We start from the raw sequence: 13,748 nt of genomic DNA, 5'->3' as shown, positions 1-13,748 counted from the left end.
TGATCCCCATACCTCTGGGTGAAGGCTGATGCCCAGTGGTACTCTATAGGCATAAAAAAAGACTTTGCCATTACTGCAACAGTCATTGCTGCCATTGCCATTTCAGCCACTGCTGCTACAGTGGCCGGTGTGGCCATGTCTCAGTCGATAGCTGTCGTTGGAACTGTGGGACTATGGATACAGTCTATAAAAGACACCATGGCATTGACTGTGCAAAATAGCATTAATATTCAGATTCAGTTGGTCATTCTTCATCTCAACCAACAAACTGCTCTCAATTGGACTTCCTCTGGGAAACCCATGTTTTATCTTGTTCTAACTTTTATCATTCTATGTGTGTAAAACCTGTTAAGGTCCTTAGTAGCAGCAAGGCTGTTGGGGATGAATGCTTATCTTGATTGCTCGCTCTAAGCATCTGCCCTTGGGTTGTTTTAGAGTACCAACAGATCCAGTCTCAGGCTAAAACCAAACAGGTTTGGTTTTCATTGGCCAGGAATAATCCATGGGCCCAAATTAGGTTCAGTTTGTACGACAAATAGTTAGCCAAAGACGGGCAACCTTCTGAGACCATACTCTCCTCAGACAGAAATCCTGAGGCTGGCAGGATTTTCAGAGACGAGAGTTTTGGAACCCCAGATTGATCCTAAGACAGGCACTACTTAAAAAAAATAAAAGAGGGGGCCCTACCTTGGTGTTTCCCTCCCCCCTCGCTGAGCCTTTTAGCCTGCTATAGCAAGAAATTGTTTACACCCTTGGGAGCTGCTCTTAGCCCCTGATTTGGGGCTGGAATTTTCGATGGCACCCTTCCTCCCCACTGAGCCTTCCAGCTTGTTGTTGTTTAAGAAGTTGTTTATGCCCCTGATTGGACCCAGGACTTTCCACCCCACAGACTTTTCCTGTTTTCCTGGTTAGGGATTTTCACCTGCCTTGTTGTTTTCCATGGCTTTTGCCTCTGGTATATAAGGCGATCTCAGTAAAGCCTTGGTGGCACTAGCTGAAAAGGGATGACCTGTGTATGTGGTTTCTTTCAATCCCGCAGACCTACGCCCGATATTCACACACTGGCGGCGCAGGCACCAACATCCAAGGGGCTTTCATTCAATTAGCCACTTTGCTTTCACAGATGAAGAAGAATGAGCCAGCAGAGGGAATCCCCTCTCAACAGCTGGAGACATCGCCACAGAGTTGTCATAGATGATTATTAAGGATGACCCTTAAAGATGACTATTCCTAAAATAGGACAACCATCTTCCTGAAAAGTTTTAAAATCTAAGAGTGCAAAAAAAAAAAATGAATTCAGGCATGCATATTTATGAAGAAATAATTTGAGTTCATGTGATACTGAATAGAAGGGAATAAAAGCACCCTGCTGTCATGTGTCTCCTGGACACACGTGTCAGATTCCTCTAAGGCAAATGGTGTGATTGGGGTCCTAACATCCTGACATATATGACAGTCAGGGGTCATTGACTCTCCTTACATAGGTACATAGTGGATGGATACCCAGATCAGATAAGGAGACCTTATTAGAGAGAAGAACTTGGGAGGCAGGGGCAGGATGACTGCTGTAGACTGAGGCTAGCCTGGGCTACAGGACAATCCTGGGCCTGTCAGGTTACAACTTTGGTCCTGCTTTAAAGAATCAAATAAAAGCAGAGGACCCAGGCACCCATGACAGAACAAAGCAGCAGGCCTGGGCTCTTCCTCATCTCTTCAGGAGCCAATTCTGCTTTTCAAGGCTCATCTGTTTCTCTCTCTCTCTCTCTCTCTCTCTCTCTCTCTCTCTCTCTCTCTCTCTCTCTCCCTCCCCCTCCCTTCCTTCCTCCCCTCCCTCCCCACCTTTCTTCCCTCCCTCCCCTCCCTCCCTTCCTCTCTCTCTCCACTCTTCCCTTCCCCAACAAAGGTAATCTCAGGTAGCAGGTATCCCTCCGCTCTAATAAATTTTCCTCCAGGTCCCATCTGTGTTTTCATTTTTTTACTGACAAAACTAAGAATTTAGAAAGGGGAACCCTGTGGCCCAGGCTACAGTTAACTCTGTGCCACATCTACTTACTGATCTGATTTTTAAAATATTTTAATTATAGATAAACAAATCATAGTTAAATGTATAAAGTATAAAAAAATATAATTCATGAAAACTTCTGTGAAATAATTTAGTGAAACTAAATGAAGTGATACCCACCTCTACATCTCTATGGTACCTCATTTGAAATACATTGTGTTTGCTGGATTGAATGTGCCATACAATTTGTTTCAGTGGAAGAGAATGTTACTTCTCCAGGTTAATGGATTTTGTACTCTCAGCCCATATGTGTCTCTTCCATGCACACCTCTGGCAGTTGCCTCTGGCAGTTGCCACTGTCAACCAGGCTGCCTGGAGCTTTATAGTCCACACGTATGTGAAACGTGTGCTTGCCTCTCTGTGTCCTTAGATTACTTTACTTTGCATGATGTTCTTTAAATCTTCAATTCTATCCTTTATTGTTGAAATTCCCATTTTCAAGATAAGCACACTACAATTCTCATTTTCTTTGCCAGTTTTCCGTTGGCAGACACTTAAATCCCTTAACTTGGTTACTGTGTGTAATGCTCCAATGTATATCAGACTACAGATGCATTCGGGGAAAATAATTTCAGATGTTTGTTAGTATGATGTGATGGTTTGTATATGCTTGGGCCAAGGAGTGGCACTATTAGGAGGTGTGGCGCTGTTGGAATATGTGTGTCCCTGTGGGTGTGACCTTTAAGACCCTTATCCTAGCTGCCTGGAAGCCAGTCTTCCACTAGCAGCCTTCAGATGAAGATGTAGAATTCTCAGGTCCTCCTGCACCATGCCTGCCTGGATGCTGCCATGCTCCCACCTTGATGATAATGGACTGAATCTCTGAACCTGTAGGCCAGCCCCAATTAAATGTTGCTCTTTAAAGGGTTGCCTTGGTCATGGTGTCTGTTCACAGCAGTAAAACCTTAACTAAGACCTATGCACAGGATGAATTTTTGGGTCTAATTATTGCTTTTAATGCCACTGTTTCCCTATTCTGTTGCCATCTCAACCCTATAGGGCTGTGGAGCCAAAGGAGCTCATATGCCACAAAATATGATTTTCCGTATATTAAACCATCCCTGCCTGCCTGGGATGAAGCCTACTTGATCATGTTGGATGACTGTTTCGATGTGCTCTAGGATTCGGTTTGCAAGAATTTTATTGAGTGTTTTTGCGTCGATATTCATAAGGGAAATTGGTCTGAAGTTTTCTTTCTTTGTGGGATCTTTGCGTGGTTTAGGTATAAGACTAATTGTGGCTTCAGAGAAGGAATTCGGTAGTGCTCCATCTGTTTCAATTTTGTGGAATAGTTTGGACAGTATTGCTATGAGGTCTTCTATAAAGGTCTGATAGAATTCTGCACTGAACCCATCTGGACCTGGGCTCTTTTTGGTTGGGAGACTTTTAATGACTGCTTCTATTTCTTTAGGAGGTATGGGGTTGTTTAAACGGTTTGTCTGTTCCTGATTTAACTTAGGTGCCTGGTATCTATCTGGGAAATTGTCCATTTCCTGCAGATTTTCAACTTTTGTTCAATATAGGTTTTTGTAAGTAGGATATGATGATTTTTTTAATTTCCTCTGATTCTGTAATTATGTCTCCCTTTTCATTTCTGATTTTGTTAATTTGGACACACTCTCTGTGTCCTCTCATTAATCTGGCTAAGGGTTTATCTATCTTGTTGATTTTATCAAAGGACCAACTTTTGGTTCTGTTGGTTCTGCCGTTCGAGTGCCCCTATCTTCTGGTTCCCAAAGGCCATATACAGTTTCCTCTTGGGACAGGGATGCGGGCAGGGGTGGGCAGTATTGGTGGTCTCTGCTGCTCTCCATTCTCAGGAGTCCTGAAGTTTCTTTAGTTGTCAAAACTCTCAGGCCATTGTGAAGTACCCTGCTCTGTTTTGCACACAGCATTGAGCAAATCATTTGCCTTACATAAATTTCAGTGAGAATTCTGACAAAGGTGCTGCTGCTGACAAAATATGTTCGGCACATGCTGTAGTTTAACATAAAAGGATATCTTTTCATGCAGATATTTCACTCGCTTGGTTAGAGGCATACCTAGGTATTTTATATTATTTGTGACTAATGTGAAGGGTGACATTTCCCTAATTTCTTTCTCAGCCTGTTTATCCTTTGAGTAGAGGAAGGTTACTGATTCCTTTGAGTTAATTTTGTATCCAATCATTTTGCTTAAGTTATTTATAAGGTTTAGGAGTTCTCTGGTGGGATTTTTGGGGTTACTTAAGTGTACTATCATATTCTTCACAGAGTTAGAAAAGGCAATTTGCAAATTCATTGGGAATAACAAAAAACCCAGGATACCAAAATCTATTCTGAACAATAAAAGAACTTCTGGGGGAAAGCACCATCACTAATCTCAAGCTGTATTACTAAGCAATAGTGCCCTAAAACTGTATAGTATTGGTACAGAGCCAGGCAGGTAGATCAATAGAATAGAACTGAAAACCCAGAAATGAACCCAAACCTTTAGTCACTTGATCTTTGACAAAGGACTTAAAACCATCCAGTGGAAAAAAAGATAGCATTTTCAACAAATGGTGCTGGTGCAACTGGAGGTCAGCATGTAGAAGAATACAGATTGATCCCTGCTTATCACCCTGTACAAAGCTTAAGTCCAAATGGATCAATGACCTCCACATAAAACCAGATAACTCAAACTAATAAAAGAAAATGTGGTGAAAAATCTTCAAACAAATGGGCACTGGGGAAATTCACCAATGGCTTACGCTCTAAGATCAAGAATCAATAAATAGGACTTCATAAAATTGCCAAGATTCTATAATGCAAAGGACACTGTCATTAAGACATAATGGCAACCAACAGATTGGGAAAAGATCTTTACCAATTCTACATGTGATAGAGGGCTAATATCAAATATATAGAAAGAACTCAAGAAGTTAGACTCCAGAGAATCAAAGAACCCTATTTAAAAAGGGGGTACATAACTAAACAAAGAGTTCTCAAATGAGGAATACTGAATGGCTGAGAAACACCTAATGAAATGTCCAGCATCTTTAGTCATCATAGAAATAAAAATCAAAACAACTCTGAGATTCCACCTCACACCAGTCAGAATGGCTAAGATCAAAAACTCAGGTGACAGCAGACACTGGCAAGAATGTGGAGAAAGAGGAACACTCCTCAATTGTTAGTGGGATTGCAAGCTGGTACAACCACTCTCGAAATCAGTCTGGAAGTTCCTCAGAAAAGTGGACATAGTACTCCCTGAGGACCCAGCTATACCACTCCTGGGCATATACCCAAAAGATGTTCCAACATACAACAAGGACACATGCTCCACTATGTTCATAGCAGCCTTATTTATAATAGCCAAAAGCTGGAAAGAACCCAGATGCCCTTCAACAGAGGAATAAATACAGAAAATGTGGTACATTTACACAATGGAGTTCTACTCAGCTATTAAAAACAATGACTTCATGAAATTCATAGGCAAATGGATGGAACTAGAAGATATCATCCTAAGTGAGGTAATCCAATCACAAAAAAACACACATGGCACGCACTCACTGATAAGTGGATATTACCCCAAAAGCTCAGAATACCCAAGATACAATCCACAGACTACATGAAGCTCAAAAAGAAAGATGACCAAAGTGTGGATGCTTCAGTCCTTCCTAGAAGGGGAACAAAATATTTATAGGAGGAGATAAGGAAACAGAGTTTGGAGCAGAGACCAAAGGGAAGGCTATCGAGAGACTCTCACACTTGGTCCCACAAACAGTCACAAGACCCAGACACTATTGCAGATGCTAAGAAGTGCATGCTGACAGGAGCCTAATATACCTGTCTCCTGAGAGCTCACAGTCAACCATTGGACCAAGAATGGGGTTCCCAATGGAGAAGTTATAGAAAGGACTGAAGGAGCTGAAAGAGTTTGCAACTCCCTAGGAAGAACAATAATGTCAACCAACCAGAGCTCCCAGGGACTAAACTACCAACCAAAGAGTACACATGGAGGGACCCATGGCTCCAGCCCCATGTGTAGCAGAGGAGGGCCTTGTGGGGCATCAATGGGAGGAGAGGCCTTTGGTCCTGTGAAGGCTTGATGCTCCAGTGTAGGAGAATGCCAGGGTGGGGAGGTGGGAGGGAGTGGGTGGTTGGGTGGGCAAGTACCCTCATAGAAGCAGGAATATGGGGTTTATGGAGGGGAAACCAGGAAAGGGGATAACATCTGAAATGTAAAAAAGAAAATATCCAATTAAAAACAGAGGATATCTTTAAGGCCACATGATAACTCAAACTAGACAACAACCATAATAATGACAGCTATTTGAGAAGTCAGACTAACTGAATCCAATCTGTTACCCAACACTCACATTCAAACAAATCAAGTGTATTCAGGAAAACTGACCCCAAATCCACAATAGATAGGTAAGCTAAAGCCATCCCTGCACCAAGGGCACTATCAACAGACTAAAAAGGCAACACACAGAAGGGGAGAAAATGTGTGTGCATCATGTATGTGGTGAGGGGTTCATATTTCAGAAACAAAAATGACTGTAACTCAATAGCAAAGAATAATCCAAGTCCAGTGAGATGGTTTAGAAGGTAAGATAACTATGCCAAGCTTGATGACCTACAAGCAATCCCTGAAACCCAAGTGGTGGGCAGATCAGCTCTTGTGAATTGTCCTCTGTCTTCCACATCCATACTGTAGGACATACATGCCCACACACATACACACACTAAATAAATAAATAAGCAAACAAATAAATAAATTTGGAATGAAAAGAAAATATTCTAATTTAAAATGGGAAAAGGGGTTCTACAAAGAATTCATAAAGCATTGGATGCTTAGAACAATTCCTTGTTCTAAGCAAGAAAGAATATGTTTGTATGAGAATGTAGACATACTTCAGCTCTTGTGTTCTGCTGGTAAGAATATAAAACAGTACAGTGGAGTGGAGACAGGATATCAGTACCTCAAATAACACAGTGGCCTTATGGTGTGTCAACTCTAGCCCTCTATCATGAGGTCAAACTTCCAGGGCCTAAACACATGTATTGCCCATGCAGCAGCATCTTTCATAATAGGCAAAGGTAAGAAAAAAACACATTTCCAGGCAAGACGAATGAGAAGCAACTGCATGTGCACACAAATACAATTATTCTGCCCTATAGAGTCCGAGAAATCCCCACACATGCCCTTTGGATGAGTCCTGAAGACATTACACTAATGGAATGAAGTCAGCCAGAACAAAGAAGGACCTAATCAAACCCATAACAAACAACAAATGCATCATGACTCCAATTCAGGGTCCCATATTAGTCAGATTCAAAGACAGACAATAGAGTGGTGGTTGCCAGGAATTGAGAGTAATTTGTTTTGCGCTCTCTCTCTCTCTCTCTCTCTCTCTCTCTCTCTCTCTGTGTGTGTGTGTGTGTGTGTGTGTGTGTGTGTGTATCTTCTCCCAGAACTATGGGACTCCATGTAGGAAGGTGAAGAATTGCCCTTATGTTTAGATTGTGGCTAGAGTCACATACACCAAAACCGTTCCTTCCTTTTGGGCTGCCTTATCTAGCCATGATAGGAGGGTATATGACAAGTCTTCTTGAAGCTTTTTATTCCATGTTTGGTTGGTGTCACTGGGAGGCCTGCTCTTTCTTTGGAGAAGAGATGGGGGTGCATCTGGGAGAGAGAGGTGGTAGGCCGAGAGACTGGGGGGAGCGGAGGGAGGGAAAATGTGGCAGGGATGGAATATATAAGATGAGGATTTAAAAATGTGAACGATGGCATGGTATGTATAGGATCCACACACAAATACAGGAAACGTGAGCTCTCCCGGCCGGCCTTCAATGTACAGCACACCCGACCACCTAATGAACGCCTACTCGTCACGAATTCCAAGTCTGAATGGATATATAAATAAGCTTGACAAAAATGACAGCACTGTCTCAAAATCAGGACCTAAATTTGCTTACCTTATGTATACTTCAATACAACCATTTTTCAGGATCTGGAAAGCGATGCCTACCAGTGCTGCCAGCGTGGCTGTGATAACAGCCTATCGAAGAGAAAACGAGAACAAAGGGAAGTTTCCATTAGGCGTAGAAAGTACTCAACACGTTGTCCATTACTTTAAGATATGTGGTTTCTAATCATACCTGACAGCATATTTTGACCAGAATCCTGGGAGTATACAAAACATGCATGTTTATAGACTGATAGCATGTTAAATGGAAAGTTGAGGGCCCTGCAATCTGAGGCCCTAACAGTACAGACTCTGGAAAAGAGAAGGTTTCTCCCTGTACCCCAGGGGGACTGGTGAGTGAAGGTAAATAATAAAATTAAAATCCACTCGTGACACAGTTTCTAACAGTGCATTTGTGTGCTGAGTGGGGGTGAGCTTGTCCTTACATGTGGAACCTCTGGGAAGTCTGTGCCTGTGCAACACGGAGCATTACAGCTGCCAGCCTGCATTCCATGGCCAGCTCTGCAGCACCCAGTGCTTCTGCTGTCCATCATCTCTGTCAGGGCAGCTCCATCACATCAGCAGAGGGGGCCTGTGCTCAATGAGTCTCACCCCTCTCCTGCTAACCCTCAGCTCCCCATGTACTCTGTGCAGACAGCTCATAGAAAGGCTGCACAGCTTCTGGTCAGAGGGTCAAATGGCTTTAAAACAGGCTTCACTTAGCTAAGGGGTGAGGTGACATGATGCTGCAACTCATCTGAGATATTCTATTATTCATGTCGTTACTTTTTAAAGACAAGAAATTATAATCTAAAGGAAAATATTCTTTCATGAAAGATGATAACTTAGACTGAAAACCCAAATCCAGGGCTTGGAGGTCTGGCCCAGCTGTTAAGAACATTTGCTGCTCTTGCAGAGGACTCGAAAGACTTCTCACAAGCACCTGAAAGTCAAGTTCCAGAAGATCTGATGCCTTCTTCTGACCTCCATTGGCATGCAAATGACACAGTTATACATGCAGATAAGATGCTGCCATGCATAAAATTGAGTAAATACAAATTTAAAAATGTAGTCCCCAATTCCTAGCCTTGATAAGATGTGCACACACACACACTCACACTCATACACACTCACACACACTCATACACTCACATACTCACAGACATTCACTCACATACACACACAATCTCACATACACACTCACACAATCACATACACTCACATACTCACACATACACTCAGACACTCTCACAGTCACATACAAAGACACATACTCACATTCACATACACACTCACACACACACATACACACACACTTTTTACGTCATGTTATTGCCTCATTGTTCAACAAGTTTTGACGCAATTTTATGAGTGTAAATACTCACTTGATTCCAAATAATGTCAGACCCTTTTTACCCAATGAGATACAATATAAGAATGCCCCTTTTATGATATCTAAGTCTAAGTATAAAGACCAATGTGTTTGAAGCAACTGACAGTATAATTCGAATGACAACATACTCACATACACACAAGGAAGGCCGCAACATTGAAATATGAAAACAGCTGTAGATGTGTTAAGAACTAGGTGGGGTTTCATCGCAGCCAACAACTGGCCATCCGTATTCAACAGAAGCTACAAGTGTGATAATAAAGTAAAACCCATGATATAACAAGGTGAACTGATTATTATGATTGCACAGGAACGGAAATGCAGACCCACAGCAGAGTGCTTACCCTCTAATGGCGAAGACCCTGAAATCAATAGACAACACCATAGAACCATCATCGTTGGCACAGTCACCATCAACGAAATACATAAATGAGTTTGCTTTGGCCCAAGTAAACAGGGAGAACTACATTTCTGTGACATTCATGATTCATGTTACAATAACAAACACTTTAAGGAAGGATGACCATTGCTAGAGAGACAGTTTAAAGAAAAGCAGAGAGTGCCCTCATAACAGTTCCCAGCTGACAGGGAGGAGTCTTGTTAGGTCTGGGTGCACTGTGTATAAACTGGTCTCTGAGTAGCTACTGCTCTAAACACCAGCTCCTAAAGAAGAGATCAGCCCTCCACAACAGACTCATCGCTCAGGCAGTAGACGCACAGGCTCCCCTCAGAGGGGTTCAATGGCATTGTTTCCTCACGGACTGATTTCAGCTACAGATCAACTCTTCTTTCCCTCCCTTTCTCTGGCCATCTCCACCCTTTCTCCAGTTAAACTTTCTCCAAAGTCCGTTCTTTCAACTGGCATGCTTCGAATTTTATCTGTTTGTGGAGTTACCATCCACCTACCCACATGGAAGGTTGCGCCTCGAAAAATCCTTTGTACTCACTTTACTCACGCCTGTACTTGAACTTGAGGATGCACTGGTGAAGTAAAGAATACAGCTGAGAGGAACTCCCAAGTGTGCCTCTCATTACTTCATGCAACCGCTGAATCAAATGTCCTACTTGGATTAGCCATTATAGTTCTTCTAAGTGAAAAACGACCACTATACACCTTTTCCATAAGTATGAAGTTAATCATGTTCTCTTTGCACCGTGAACATTTCTGCATGGCAAGAACAGTGGAACAACAAACACATGGACAATAGCAGAAGGCAAGTGTGACCCAGAAGTCACTGACACAGACATAAATTGTTCCCAATTGAGTTTTTCACAATACATTTAAAGTAATTCATCAGATTACCTGTTTCGCAGTGACCAGTAGAAAACCCCGGATATTTTTGAATGATTGATAGGTAATCCACATGAGTTGATGCCAGAAAGGGGTGACACATGTGGTCTCCACAGCTGAGTTCCTGTCCAGCTGCTGTTGCCCCAAAAGTTGATCCAGTCTGGCTCTTGTGTCACTGTGTAAGCGGGACTGGGCATACATATTGGCCAATTTTTTTGTGGCTTGATATTTTCTCTCAAAAAGTTCTTCATAGTTTCCAGCTTTGTGATGAATGTGGACAAAGACAAGAAACAGCAGAAAGTAATTTAACTGATTTTTCTGATGAATAGCATGTCGAATTCCTAACTGTATTTTATGTTGTCTTTTCACGTTCATTAGGTATGGATTTTTCTTTGAGACTGTCTTATGTAACCTAGGCCTCTCTCGAAGTTGCTATGTTGTCAAAGGTGACCTTAAACTTCTACTGGTCCGCCTGATTCTGTTTCAAATGCTGTGATTACTGGCGTGCACCTTCATACCCAGTTATGCAGGGCTGGGAATAAAACTCCATGCTTTGTGCTTGCGAGGCGAGCACTCTCCTGGCTGACCTATGTCCTCAGCCCACAAAAATGTAAGAATGAATCAATTGCTACAGTAATTAGAAGAGCATCCCTAACTGTGATGGCTATTCCTGGCTGTCAATTTGATTACATCTAGAATGAACAGAAATGGAAGGCACAACTGTGATCCCCATCTTGAGGCTGGAAGGCACAGGTTTCTGTGATCTTGGCCTGGAGATCTTGAGGCATAGTGACCATGAAAAGCTTAGGCCCAGGCACAGTAGTACATGCCTTTAATCCCAGGAGATTGAGGCAAAGAGATCTCTGAGTTCAAGGTCAGCCTGGGACAAAGCAAGTTTTAGACCCAGGCCTGGTGGTACAGACCTTAATCTGGGCCACACCTTTTGCTGGAGGCCTACATAAGGCATTGGAAGATGGAAGACTCACTCTTCTTTGACTGCTTGCACTTACTGGTCAGCACATCTGTTGGAACTCAACTTCTAGAGAAGAGCAGCTAAGACACCCAGCCTTGTGGGGACTGAGCAACTACAAGATTCTTGGACTTCCATTCACAGCTGCCCATTGTTGGGTTAGTTGGACTACAGACTGTAAGTCATCACAATAATTTCCTTGATATACAGAAGCATTCCTTAGGTCCTGTGACTCTAGAAAACCATGACTAATACACTAACTGACCTGATGACTCTTATTATCCCACGGATTGAGCAACTGAAGGGCCTTTTCCCTTCTGGACCCTAATTCTTAATAAAGAATTCTCATACAGATCTATGTTTCTTAATACAGAGGTCTGGTCCCTGCTTTCTGCTACATGCAAATGTATACTCAAATGTATAAAATGCCAAATTTCCTTCTTAAATTACAATGTGTCACAGTTTGTCACACAGAACACCCTCTTGCAAACGTCCATTGCAAAGAGTCATTGGTCTGTTTTGAGGCCTCTGGCTTCTGCTGCGTGATCAATTGTTACAGGGACTTCTCTCAGATATCTTGCTGTTGCCCTGTGTCATGGAGATCCTGTAGTTTTGGATCTACAAGAGCAGCCCTTTCACAAGCTCCAGCAGGTCAACGATGGAGCAGAGGTTGGGGTGGGCCCTGGGTCTGGGCCTCTGTGGTAACTGAGCGCTCAGCCCACCAGCTCTCTGGTATCTTCATCCCCAGGGTGAGCACTACCAGAGCCAGCTCACCCAGTGTTGTAACCAGTGAGAGACAGGGCCACTTCTCCCACTCTCATGCCCTAAAAACCAGCTCACCAGCCCCCCAGGCCACCAGAATTAGCTCTACTGTGGTGTCCAGGTGAGATACAAGGCCCACTCTCTAGAGTGCTGCAGCCAGAGGGGGCAAGACCAGCTCTCCTGCTCTCCCACCCTTAGGGCAGGCTCACCCTTTCCTAAGCCTGGCCAGATCTACTGTACTTCCCTGGTGAGGGGCAGGGCCAGCTTTTCCACTCTCTTGCCCTAGGGCTGGCCTACCTGCTCCAGGACCAACTCATAGGGTCAGGCCTATCCAAATCAATCAGTAATTAAGAAAATACTCTACAGACTTGTCTATAGCCCAACCTTATGAGGGCATTTTCTTAATTGAGATTTCTTCCTCTCAGGTGACTTTCTGTGATAAGCTGTTAAACCTTGTAATTCCTGTACTTGGGAGGTGAGGCAGAAAGAGCACAGATATGAGGCCGGCCTGGCCACCTCAGCAAACCTAATCTAAGGCAGTACGAGAATAATATGCAAAGCAATGAGTGCATTCACTTTCTAACAGATGTCATGACTGCTGACAATGTCAGAGAAATGTTCCTTCATAAATAATATCAAACGCACCCAGCACTGACCAACAGCAAAGTCTACCAGCTAATTTTAATTAACATAAAAAGCTATATTCCAATGAACCCTTGTTTTGTTTAAATGAAATCAGTTAGGCAAACTTGTGCGACTCTAGGAGATTCACCAACCTTCATGGCCATCTTCCTCTGTGTCACACAAACCTCCATTAATGACGTCCAGGAAGAAGTCTGCAGGGTTGTTGTGGGACTCGTATTGGTAACCTACGAAGAATGCAGTCAAAGAACACAGCCTGAGGACACTCTCTCAGAGAGTGGGGAAGTGGAGGGAGGACACAGTCTAACGTCTTCCTCCTCTTCCTGTTCCCCTTCACTAATTTGTTTTATATATATATATATCCATTCATATGGAAATTAATATAATATTTCAGCAATCTCTCTTTCCTGTCTAATATATAGATAACATATATGTTTATGTGTATGATATACATGCAAAGTCTTCCTGTGAAACATTTGAACTCAGCCTGAAATTTTATGGGACACCACAGACTCACCAGCCTTGTACATTTTCAATGACAATGATCAACTGATAACAAATAAAGAGTGCTGGAAAGTAAAAAGCTAAGCCTATCCTCTAGGAGGCAGAGAAGCCTCCACAACTGCATTCATGCTTCTAAAAGAGAAAGCTAAATGCATGAATCTTTGAAAAAAACCTCACCATACAATC

General features: G+C 42.8%; 1 protein-coding gene across 11 annotated transcripts in view; it reads right to left on the bottom strand.

Annotated features, from left to right (window-relative positions):
- Abcg3 (ATP-binding cassette, subfamily G (WHITE), member 3) overlaps window positions 1–13,748 on the bottom strand; it is an 85,021-nt gene that overhangs the window by 28,200 nt on the left and 43,073 nt on the right. For all 11 annotated transcript variants that reach the window (XR_015636768.1, XR_015636766.1, XR_015636769.1 and 8 more), the window contains 3 exon segments: window positions 13,193–13,285; window positions 10,697–10,944; window positions 8,011–8,093 (listed from right to left, as the gene is read on the bottom strand). Coding sequence is in view for 7 of the 11 variants with exons in the window: in XM_087584008.1 (XP_087440134.1) it covers window positions 8,011–8,093; window positions 10,697–10,944; window positions 13,193–13,285 (424 nt within the window). In the remaining 4 variants the exon portion in view is untranslated.

Source organism: Rattus norvegicus, chromosome 14, assembly GCF_021556685.1.
Source record: "Rattus norvegicus strain SHRSP/BbbUtx chromosome 14, alternate assembly SHRSP_T2T, whole genome shotgun sequence".
NCBI classification, from domain to species: Eukaryota; Metazoa; Chordata; class Mammalia; order Rodentia; family Muridae; genus Rattus; species Rattus norvegicus.
The sequence above is the reverse complement of the archived record's forward strand: the minus strand, read 5'-3'. Positions and strand labels throughout refer to the sequence as shown.